General features: G+C 40.8%; 1 protein-coding gene across 1 annotated transcript in view; it reads left to right on the plus strand.

The window, feature by feature from the left end:
• The window catches only part of plin3 (perilipin 3), a 12,948-nt gene extending 311 nt beyond the window's left edge, over positions 1-12,637 (plus strand). The window contains exons 2-8 of the mRNA XM_087783158.1: positions 4,845-4,909; positions 4,972-5,167; positions 6,902-6,984; positions 8,041-8,272; positions 8,333-8,643; positions 10,230-10,448; positions 12,485-12,637. Of these exons, the coding sequence (XP_087639284.1) occupies positions 4,847-4,909; positions 4,972-5,167; positions 6,902-6,984; positions 8,041-8,272; positions 8,333-8,643; positions 10,230-10,448; positions 12,485-12,595 (1,215 nt within the window). The 5' untranslated portion in view covers positions 4,845-4,846 and the 3' untranslated portion in view covers positions 12,596-12,637. The remainder of the gene's footprint in view (positions 1-4,844; positions 4,910-4,971; positions 5,168-6,901; positions 6,985-8,040; positions 8,273-8,332; positions 8,644-10,229; positions 10,449-12,484) is intronic.
• Positions 12,638-12,847: the final 210 nt, after the last annotated feature.

The raw sequence follows: 12,847 nt of genomic DNA on the forward strand, positions 1-12,847 counted from the left end.
ACCGTCAGTGATGACGTCACCGGAGTGAGTCACTGAGATGGAGAAATGTCACATATTCGATATATATTATATATAATCTATATTTATGGTAATAAACACCGTGTGTTTGTGTAGTTATTAAATACAACAACTTGATGTGTTGCTGTTTTGATAGAATGAACAAGGAAAATATAATGAAGTAAATCAGAATTAGGTGAGAAATGGTTTAAATGTCATCAACAGTTTATTTCAAAGTTAGTCATAAGATTGTTGAGGATAGTTTTATCTCAATGTTTTCATCTCTGGCTGCAGCCAAGATTAGAAAATGATTCAAGATCTAATCACAAAAGTTGCTCAATAAAATGTTGCAACTGGACGTGTTTGTGACGAGAGTCGATAAACACCTGAGACTCGAGCTCTTTTATTTAAAGAATGATTGTGTTGTTGATCGTTGATCAAATCTATTGTTGGCTTTAAAACCATTGATCCTTAAACGAGGATGAAAACAACATTTAGTTGATTTTCTTAGTTTGACATGAATTATTTACAGAATGATACTTTTTTTTTTTTAGAAACATTTATATTTTTTTATATTGAATAATTGTATTATTATTTTATTATGGAATTATTTTATTATTATTGAATTATTTTATTATTACTATTTTATTATTGTATTATTATTATTATTGAAATATTTGATTATTATTATTATTGAATTATTTTTATTATTATCTTATTCACCCTGATTGCTCCTGATGGCAGACTTGGCGCGTGTGCAGCCTACTCCCATCAGTGTGTGTGAATGGCTGTCAAAGCGCTTTGTGACCCTGGTCTAGAAAGGCGCTATATAAATAGACATTATTATTATTATTATTACTATTATTATTTATTTAATTATTTCTGTTATGATTTTATTATTGAATTATTCTATTATTTAATGATATTATTAGTATTTTATTATCGATTTATTTTATTATTATTTTTATTATTTAATTGTTTTTATTATTATTTTATTATTGAATTATTTTATTATTATTATTATTTAATTATTTTATAATTCATTTATTTTATTATTTAACTATTTTATTATTGAATTATTTTATTATTATTATTATTTAATTATTTTATAATTCATTTATTTTATTATTTAACTATTTTGTTATTGAACTATTTTATTTTATTATTGAATTATTTTATTATCATTATTTTATTATTATTATCTTCTCAGACATGACTAATCAATTCACCAACATCTTCACGATCACTGAGATCATCACTTTATCTTCTCAGACATGACTAATCAATTCACCAACATCATCACGATCACTGAGATCATCACTTTATCTTCTCAGACATGACTAATCAATTCACCAACATCTTCACGATCACTGAGATCATCACTTTATCTTCTCAGACATGACTAATCAATTCACCAACATCATCACGATCACTGAGATCATCACTTTATCTTCTCAGACATGACTAATCAATTCACCAACATCATCACGATCACTGAGATCATCACTTTATCTTCTCAGACATGACTAATCAATTCACCAACATCTTCACGATCACTGAGATCATCACTTTATCTTCTCAGACATGACTAATCAATTCACCAACATCATCACGATCACTGAGATCCATCACTTTATCTTCTCAGACATGACTAATCAATTCACCAACATCATCACGATCACTGAGATCATCACTTTATCAACATCATCACGATCACTGAGATCCATCACTTTTATCTTCTCAGACATGACTAATCAATTCACCAACATCTTCACGATCACTGAGATCATCACTTTATCTTCTCAGACATGACTAATCAATTCACCAACATCATCACGATCACTGAGATCATCACTTTATCTTCTCAGACATGACTAATCAATTCACCAACATCATCACAATCACTGAGATCATCACTTTATCTTCTCAGACATGACTAATCAATTCACCAACATCATCACGATCACTGAGATCATCACTTTATCTCCTCAGACATGACTAATCAATTCACCAACATCATCACGATCACTGAGATCATCACTTTATCTTCTCAGACATGACTAATCAATTCACCAACATCATCACGATCACTGAGATCATCACTTTATCTCCTCAGACATGACTAATCAATTCACCAACATCATCACGATCACTGAGATCATCACTTTATCTCCTCAGACATGACTAATCAATTCACCAACATCATCACGATCACTGAGATCCATCACTTTATCTCCTCAGGCATGACTAATCAATTCACCAACATCTTCACGATCACTGAGATCATCACTTTTATCTTCTCAGGCATGACTAATCAATTCACCAACATCTTCACGATCACTGAGATCATCACTTTTATCTTCTCAGACATGACTAATCAATTCACCAACATCATCACGATCACTGAGATCCATCACTTTATCTTCTCAGACATGACTAATCAATTCACCAACATCATCACGATCACTGAGATCATCACTTTATCTTCTCAGACATGACTAATCAATTCACCAACATCATCACGATCACTGAGATCATCTCTTTATCTCCTCAGACATGACTAATCAATTCACCAACATCATCACGATCACTGAGATCATCACTTTATCTTCTCAGACATGACTAATCAATTCACCAACATCTTCACGATCACTGAGATCATCACTTTATCTCCTCAGACATGACTAATCAATTCACCAACATCATCACGATCACTGAGATCATCACTTTATCTTCTCAGGCATGACTAATCAATTCACCAACATCATCACGATCACTGAGATCATCACTTTATCTCCTCAGACATGACTAATCAATTCACCAACATCATCACGATCACTGAGATCATCACTTTATCTCCTCAGACATGACTAATCAATTCACCAACATCATCACGATCACTGAGATCATCACTTTATCTCCTCAGACATGACTAATCAATTCACCAACATCTTCACGATCACTGAGATCATCACTTTATCTCCTCAGACATGACTAATCAATTCACCAACATCATCACGATCACTGAGATCATCACTTTATCTCCTCAGACATGACTAATCAATTCACCAACATCATCACGATCACTGAGATCCATCACTTTATCTTCTCAGACATGACTAATCAATTCACCAACATCATCACGATCACTGAGATCATCACTTTATCTTCTCAGACATGATTAATCAATTCACCAACATCTGAGATCCATCACTTTTATCTTCTCAGACATGACTAATCAATTCACCAACATCTTCACGATCACTGAGATCATCACTTTATCTCCTCAGACATGACTAATCAATTCACCAACATCATCACGATCACTGAGATCCATCACTTTATCTCCTCAGACATGACTAATCAATTCACCAACATCATCACGATCACTGAGATCATCACTTTATCTTCTCAGACATGACTAATCAATTCACCAACATCATCACGATCACTGAGATCCATCACTTTATCTCCTCAGGCATGACTAATCAATTCACCAACATCATCACGATCACTGAGATCCATCACTTTATCTCCTCAGGCATGACTAATCAATTCACCAACATCATCACGATCACTGAGATCCATCACTTTATCTTCTCAGACATGACTAATCAATTCACCAACATCATCACGATCACTGAGATCATCACTTTATCTCCTCAGACATGACTAATCAATTCACCAACATCATCACGATCACTGAGATCATCACTTTATCTTCTCAGACATGACTAATCAATTCACCAACATCTTCACGATCACTGAGATCATCACTTTATCTTCTCAGACATGACTAATCAATTCACCAACATCTTCACGATCACTGAGATCATCACTTTATCTTCTCAGACATGACTAATCAATTCACCAACATCATCACGATCACTGAGATCCATCACTTTATCTTCTCAGACATGACTAATCAATTCACCAACATCATCACGATCACTGAGATCATCACTTTATCTTCTCAGACATGACTAATCAATTCACCAACATCTTCACGATCACTGAGATCATCACTTTATCTTCTCAGACATGACTAATCAATTCACCAACATCTTCACGATCACTGAGATCCATCACTTTATCTTCTCAGACATGACTAATCAATTCACCAACATCTTCACGATCACTGAGATCATCACTTTATCTTCTCAGACATGACTAATCAATTCACCAACATCATCACGATCACTGAGATCATCACTTTATCTTCTCAGACATGACTAATCAATTCACCAACATCATCACGATCACTGAGATCATCACTTTATCTCCTCAGACATGACTAATCAATTCACCAACATCATCACGATCACTGAGATCATCACTTTATCTTCTCAGACATGACTAATCAATTCACCAACATCATCACGATCACTGAGATCCATCACTTTATCTTCTCAGACATGACTAATCAATTCACCAACATCATCACGATCACTGAGATCATCACTTTATCTTCTCAGACATGACTAATCAATTCACCAACATCATCACGATCACTGAGATCATCACTTTATCTTCTCAGACATGACTAATCAATTCACCAACATCTTCACGATCACTGAGATCATCACTTTATCTTCTCAGACATGACTAATCAATTCACCAACATCATCACGATCACTGAGATCATCACTTTATCTTCTCAGACATGACTAATCAATTCACCAACATCTTCACGATCACTGAGATCATCACTTTATCTTCTCAGACATGACTAATCAATTCACCAACATCTTCACGATCACTGAGATCATCACTTTATCTCCTCAGACATGACTAATCAATTCACCAACATCTTCACGATCACTGAGATCATCACTTTATCTCCTCAGACATGGAACCAGCAGTCGCGGCGGCAGACGAGGTGAAGGCGAGTGAACCCGGTGAAGACCCTCAGGTCAGAACCCTCAGGAGCCTCCAGGTGTGCTTCATGTTCCTCAGGTGAAGCTTCTCTTGCAGAACGTTGTGGCTCGAGTCATCAATCTGCCTCTGGTCAGCTCGGCCTGTGAAGCCGTGTCCAGCGTCTACTGCAGCACCAGAGACAACCTGCCCTTGCTCAAGGGCGTGATGGACGCGGCAGAGAGCGGCGTTCGCACCTTAGGAGCAGCTGCCGCCACCTCGTCCAAACCCCTGCTGGACATCATGGAGCCTCAACGTAGGTCCAGATGTTTCATGTCGTCTTTCAGAGTGTGTTCAGTTCCTGAACATCAGAGCAAAACACACAAGAACTGAGAGACGGAATTCAGTCACGAGCAAACGATCCAGAGAGAACCGATGAGACGTCAGATACCCTTAAAACTGTTGGTTTCTTAAAACTGTTGGTTTCTTAAAACTGTTGGTTTCTTAAAACTGTTGGTTTCTTAAAACTGTTGGTTTTTTAAAACTGTTGGTTTCTTAAAACTGATGGTTTCTTAAAACTGTTGGTTTCTTAAAACTGTTGGTTTCTTAAAACTGTTGGTTTCTTAAAACTGTTGGTTTTTTAAAACTGTTGGTTTCTTAAAACTGATGGTTTCTTAAAACTGTTGGTTTCTTAAAACTGTTGGTTTCTTAAAACTGTTGGTTTCTTAAAACTGTTGGTTTCTTAAAACTGAAGGTTTCTTAAAACTGTTGGTTTCTTAAAACTGTTGGTTTCTTAAAACTGAAGGTTTCTTAAAACTGAAGGTTTCTTAAAACTGTTGGTTTCTTAAAACTGTTGGTTTCTTAAAACTGTTGGTTTCTTAAAACTGTTGGTTTCTTAAAACTGTTGGTTTCTTAAAACTGAAGATTTCTTAAAACTGTTGGTTTCTTAAAACTGTTGGTTTCTTAAAACTGATGGTTTCTTAAAACTGTTGGTTTCTTAAAACTGTTGGTTTCTTAAAACTGTTGGTTTCTTAAAACTGTTGGTTTCTTAAAACTGTTGGTTTCTTAAAACTGTTGGTTTCTTAAAACTGTTGGTTTCTTAAAACTGTTGGTTTCTTAAAACTGTTGGTTTCTTAAAACTGATGGTTTCTTAAAACTGATGGTTTCTTAAAACTGTTGGTTTCTTAAAACTGAAGGTTCCTTAAAACTGATGGTCTCTTAAAACTGAAGGTTCCTTAAAACTGATGGTCTCTTAAAACTGAAGGTTCCTTAAAACTGATGGTTTCTTAAAACTGATGGTCTCTTAAAACTGATGGTTTCTTAAAACTGATGGTTTCTTAAAACTGATGGTTTCTTAAAACTGATGGTTTCTTAAAACTGTTGGTTTTTTAAAACTGTTGGTTTCTTAAAACTGATGGTTTCTTAAAACTGTTGGTTTCTTAAAACTGTTGGTTTCTTAAAACTGTTGGTTTCTTAAAACTGTTGGTTTCTTAAAACTGTTGGTTTCTTAAAACTGATTGTTTCTTAAAACTGTTGGTTTCTTAAAACTGTTGGTTTCTTAAAACTGTTGGTTTCTTAAAACTGTTGGTTTCTTAAAACTGATGGTTTCTTAAAACTGTTGGTTTCTTAAAACTGTTGGTTTCTTAAAACTGTTGGTTTCTTAAAACTGATGGTTTCTTAAAACTGTTGGTTTCTTAAAACTGTTGGTTTCTTAAAACTGAAGGTTTCTTAAAACTGTTGGTTTCTTAAAACTGAAGGTTTCTTAAAACTGTTGGTTTCTTAAAACTGTTGGTTTCTTAAAACTGTTGGTTTCTTAAAACTGTTGGTTTCTTAAAACTGTTGGTTTCTTAAAACTGTTGGTTTCTTAAAACTGTTGGTTTCTTAAAACTGATGGTCTCTTAAAACTGAAGGTTTCTTAAAACTGATGGTCTCCTAAAACTGAAGGTTCCTTAAAACTGATGGTTTCTTAAACGTTTATAAATTAACGATATTTCAATAATTGACAAACATTGATCGTGAAACTTTCATAAAGTCGACATTTGTGTTCCAGTGTCGACCGTCAACACTTACGCCATGAAGGGTCTGGACAGGATGGAGGAGTCGCTGCCGATCCTTCAGACGCCTGCAGACAAGGTGACCATCTGAAGGTCACTTCACTGAAGGTCACTTCACTGAAGGGGACCATCTGAAGGTCACTTCTCTGAAGGGGACCATCAGAAGGTCATTTCACTGAAGGTCACTTCACTGAAGGTCACTTCTCTGAAGGGGACCATCTGAAGGTCACTTCTCTGAAGGGGACCATCAGAAGGTCACTTCTCTGAAGGGGACCATCAGAAGGTCATTTCACTGAAGGTCACTTCACTGAAGGTCACTTCACTGAAGGGGACCATCTGAAGGTCATTTCACTGAAGGTGACCATCTGAAGGTCACTTCTCTGAAGGGGACCATCTGAAGGTCACTTCACTGAAGGGGACCATCTGAAGGTCACTTCACTGAAGGTGACCATCTGAAGGTCACTTCACTGAAGGTTAATTCACTGAAGGTCATTTCACTGAAGGTCACTTCACTGAAGGTCACTTCACTGAAGGGGACCATCTGAAGGTCACTTCACTGAAGGTCACTTCTCTGAAGGGGACCATCTGAAGGTCACTTCTCTGAAGGGGACCATCAGAAGGTCACTTCTCTGAAGGGGACCATCAGAAGGTCACTTCTCTGAAGGGGACCATCAGAAGGTCATTTCACTGAAGGTCACTTCACTGAAGGTCACTTCACTGAAGGGGACCATCTGAAGGTCATTTCACTGAAGGTGACCATCTGAAGGTCACTTCTCTGAAGGGGACCATCTGAAGGTCACTTCACTGAAGGGGACCATCTGAAGGTCACTTCACTGAAGGTGACCATCTGAAGGTCACTTCACTGAAGGTTAATTCACTGAAGGTCATTTCACTGAAGGTCACTTCACTGAAGGTCACTTCACTGAAGGGGACCATCTGAAGGTCACTTCACTGAAGGTCACTTCAATGAAGGTGACCATCTGAAGGTCACTTCACTGAAGGTCACTTCTCTGAAGGTGACCATCTGAAGGTCACTTCACTGAAGGGGACCATCTGAAGGTCACTTCACTGAAGGTGGACGATGGTCACCTTCAGTGAAGTGACCTTCAGTCTCACCTGTGACTCACCTGCTCAGGTGGTGTCGGACACGGTGGGTCTGGTCCGTCAGTCTGTGTCGGGGGCGAAGGACGCCGTGGTCGGCGCCGTGATGGGCGGCGTGGAGATGACGCGCTCGGCGGTCAGCGGCGGCATCGACAGCGTGATGGGCACCAGCGTGGGTCAGATGGTCAGCAGTGGGATGGGAGCGGCGCTGACCCGCTCGGAGAACTGGGTGGACCAGAACCTGCCCATCACGGAGCAGGAGCTCGGTCAGTGTCAGGATGAAATGATTGACAGCTGACGGTTTGAGTCCAACTCTTGCTCCTCAGCTGCTCTGGCTGAAGCTCCCTCAGGGGAAGTGATGTCATCGTCCGGCAGGAGCAGCTACTTCGTCCGTCTGGGAAAACTGTCCAGTAAAGTGCGTCAGCGGGCGCTGGAGTTGTCTCGGGTCCGAGCCCGCGACGCCAGAGCTGCCACTCAAAGCACCGTGACCCAGATCGCCAGCACTCTGGAGCTGCTGGAGCTCACCCGCGCCGCCACCGCCCACCAGCTGGGGGGCGCCACTGAGCAGCTGCAGCAGCGCCTGCTGGTGTGGAGGAGAGAACAAGAAGAGACACGAGAGACGCACAAACCAGAGGAGGTGAGAACATGTATTAGTACTACTGTATTACTGTACTACTGTACTACTGTAATACCTTATTACTGTAGTACTGTATTACTGTACTACTGTACTAGTGTAATACCTTATTACTGTACTACTGTATTACTGTAATACTGTAATACAGTAATACCTTATTACTGTACTACTGTATTACTGTACTACTGTAATACAGTAATACCTTATTACTGTACTACAGTATTACTGTACTACTGTAATACCTTATTACTGTAGTACTGTACTACTGTACTACTGTACTACTGTAATACCTTATTACTGTACTACTGTATTACTGTACTACTGTAATACCTTATTACTGTAGTACTGTACTACTGTAATACCTTATTACTGTAGTACTGTAATACCTTATTACTGTAGTACTGTACTACTGTAATACCTTATTACTTTATTACTGTATTAAAGTACTACTGTACTACTGTATTATCTTATTACTTTATTACTGTATTAAAATACTACTGTACTACTTTATTACTTTATTACTGTATTAGTACTACTGTTTTACTGTACTACTATATTACTGTACTACTGTAATACCTTATTACTTTATTAATGTATTACTGTATTACTATATTACTATATTACTGTACTACTGTACTACTATATTACTGTACTACTGTAATACCTTATTACTTTATTACTGTAATAATGTATTACTGTACTACTGTAATACCTTATTACTTTATTAATGTATTACTGTATTACTATATTAGTGTATTACCGTATTACCATATTACTATTATTACTGTATTATTATTATTACTGTATTACTATTATTCCTATATTAGGTAAGGTAAGGTAGAACTTTATGGTCTCCTACGGTAAATTGTATTTTCCCAATTATCCACAGCAAATACAGCAATTTTTCATAAAAAATAAAACTAAATAAAATAAGAACAAAGAGAAATAAAGAGAAAGAACAAGATGAAACAATCTAAGTCTAAAGAGAAAAAACAAGATGAAACAATCTAAGTCTAAAGAGAAAAAACAAGATGAAACAATCTAAGTCTAAAGAGAAAGAACAAGATGAAACAATCTAAGTCTAAAGAGAAAAAACAAGATGAAACAATCTAAGTCTAAAGAGAAAGATCAAGATGAAACAATCTAAGTCTAAAGAGAAAAAACAAGATGAAACAATCTAAGTCTAAAGAGAAAGAACAAGATGAAACAATCTAAGTCTAAAGAGAAAAAACAAGATGAAACAATCTAAGTCTAAAGAGAAAGAACAAGATGAAACAATCTAAGTCTAAAGAGAAAGAACAAGATCAAAGGAAAAGAACAAAGACAAAGGATAGAACTGAATGTCATGATACTTTCACTTCACTCTATATCTATATCCATCTATATCAATAATACTGTATTACTATATAACTGTATTTCTATATTACTATATTACTATTATTACTGTATTACTATTATTACTGTATTACTATTATTACTATTATTACTGTATTACTATTATTACTGTATAACTATAATACTGTATTACTATATTACTTTATTACTGTAGTACTATAGTACTTTATCTCACCCTCGTGTCTGTGTTGAAGCCACTAGAGTCCAGTGTTCTCTCCATGGTTCACGGCCTCAGTTCTCAGCTGAGAACCACCTGCTCAGGTGTGGTGTCCAGCGCTCAAGGACTACCTGGCGCCGTCCAGGACCAGCTGACCAGTGCCAGGCGATCGGCTGAAGAGCTGCAGTCGTCTCTGAGCAGCAGCGCCAGCATCACACCTGTCTTACTGGAGCGCAGCCGTCACCACCTGAGCCAGGTGAGTCCTCGCACACCTGTCACCACCTGAGCCAGGTGAGTCCTCGCACACCTGTCACCACCTGAGCCAGGTGAGTCCTCGCACACCTGTCACCACCTGAGCCAGGTGAGTCCTCGCACACCTGTCACCACCTGAGCCAGGTGAGTCCTCGCACACCTGTCACCACCTGAGCCAGGTGAGTCCTCACACACCTGTCACCACCTGAGCCAGGTGAGTCCTCGCACACCTGTGACCACCTGAGCCAGGTGAGTCCTCGCACACCTGTGACCACCTGAGCCAGGTGAGTCCTCGCACACCTGTCACCACCTGAGCCAGGTGAGTCCTTGCACACCTGTCACCACCTGAGCCAGGTGAGTCCTCGCACACCTGTCACCACCTGAGCCAGGTGAGTCCTCGCACACCTGTCACCACCTGAGCCAGGTGAGTCCTCGCACACCTGTCACCACCTGAGCCAGGTGAGTCCTCGCACACCTGTCACCACCTGAGCCAGGTGAGTCCTCGCACACCTGTCACCACCTGAGCCAGGTGAGTCCTCGCACACCTGTGACCACCTGAGCCAGGTGAGTCCTCGCACACCTGTGACCACCTGAGCCAGGTGAGTCCTCGCACACCTGTGACCACCTGAGCCAGGTGAGTCCTCGCACACCTGTGACCACCTGAGCCAGGTGAGTCCTCGCACACCTGTGACCACCTGAGCCAGGTGAGTCCTCGCACACCTGTTACCACCTGAGCCAGGTGAGTCCTCGCACACCTATCACCACCTGAGCCAGGTGAGTCCTTGCACACCTGTGACCACCTGAGCCAGGTGAGTCCTCGCACACCTGTGACCACCTGAGCCAGGTGAGTCCTCGCACACCTGTTACCACCTGAGCCAGGTGAGTCCTCGCACACCTGTTACCACCTGAGCCAGGTGAGTCCTCGCACACCTGTTACCACCTGAGCCAGGTGAGTCCTCGCACACCTGTTACCACCTGAGCCAGGTGAGTCCTCGCACACCTGTGACCACCTGAGCCAGGTGAGTCCTCGCACACCTGTGACCACCTGAGCCAGGTGAGTCCTCGCACACCTGTGACCACCTGAGCCAGGTGAGTCCTTGCACACCTGTGACCACCTGAGCCAGGTGAGTCCTCGCACACCTGTGACCACCTGAGCCAGGTGAGTCCTCGCACACCTGTGACCACCTGAGCCAGGTGAGTCCTCGCACACCTGTGACCACCTGAGCCAGGTGAGTCCTCGCACACCTGTGACCACCTGAGCCAGGTGAGTCCTTGCACACCTGTCACCACCTGAGCCAGGTGAGTCCTCGCACACCTGTGACCACCTGAGCCAGGTGAGTCCTCGCACACCTGTTACCACCTGAGCCAGGTGAGTCCTCGCACACCTGTTACCACCTGAGCCAGGTGAGTCCTCGCACACCTGTTACCACCTGAGCCAGGTGAGTCCTCGCACACCTGTTACCACCTGAGCCAGGTGAGTCCTCGCACACCTGTGACCACCTGAGCCAGGTGAGTCCTCGCACACCTGTGACCACCTGAGCCAGGTGAGTCCTCGCACACCTGTGACCACCTGAGCCAGGTGAGTCCTTGCACACCTGTGACCACCTGAGCCAGGTGAGTCCTCGCACACCTGTGACCACCTGAGCCAGGTGAGTCCTCGCACACCTGTGACCACCTGAGCCAGGTGAGTCCTCGCACACCTGTGACCACCTGAGCCAGGTGAGTCCTCGCACACCTGTGACCACCTGAGCCAGGTGAGTCCTCGCACACCTGTGACCACCTGAGCCAGGTGAGTCCTCGCACACCTGTTACCACCTGAGCAGGTGATATTCTATTATACCGACATTTATGTTGAATTAAAAAGAAAATGTTTGTTTTGTTATTGTAATAATAATATCAAAGTGTAAGAAAGAATGAAAATACGTTTGAAAATATTTCAATAAAATGAATCAAACATTAGAAGACGTCACTGAGGAACTTCTCGGAGACGATGAAATCCAACCGTGGTTCTGTGAAGAGTCTGGAGTCTTGTGGTTCCAGGTCCAGCAGTCCCTGGACGGCGTCATGGACTACCTGCTCAACAACACGCCGCTCAACTGGATGGTGGGACCGTTCGCGCCTCAGCTGGTGGAGAAGGAAGAGAGAAGATGAAGATGTTCGTGTGAATAAAAGCATTTGTTCTCTTGAATGAAAGCATCTGTGGTTTCAATGGAATCAACACTTGTTGACACAACGACAACAATAATCAACACTTGTTTACACTTGAACACGACGACAACAATAATCAACACTTGTTTACACTTGAACACGACGACAACAATAATCAACACTTGTTTACACTTGAACACGACGACAACAATAATCAACACTTGTTTACACTTGAACACGACGACAACAATAATC

Source organism: Callionymus lyra, chromosome 2 (assembly GCF_982586985.1).
Source record: "Callionymus lyra chromosome 2, fCalLyr1.hap1.1, whole genome shotgun sequence".
Lineage (NCBI taxonomy): Eukaryota > Metazoa > Chordata > Actinopteri > Syngnathiformes > Callionymidae > Callionymus > Callionymus lyra.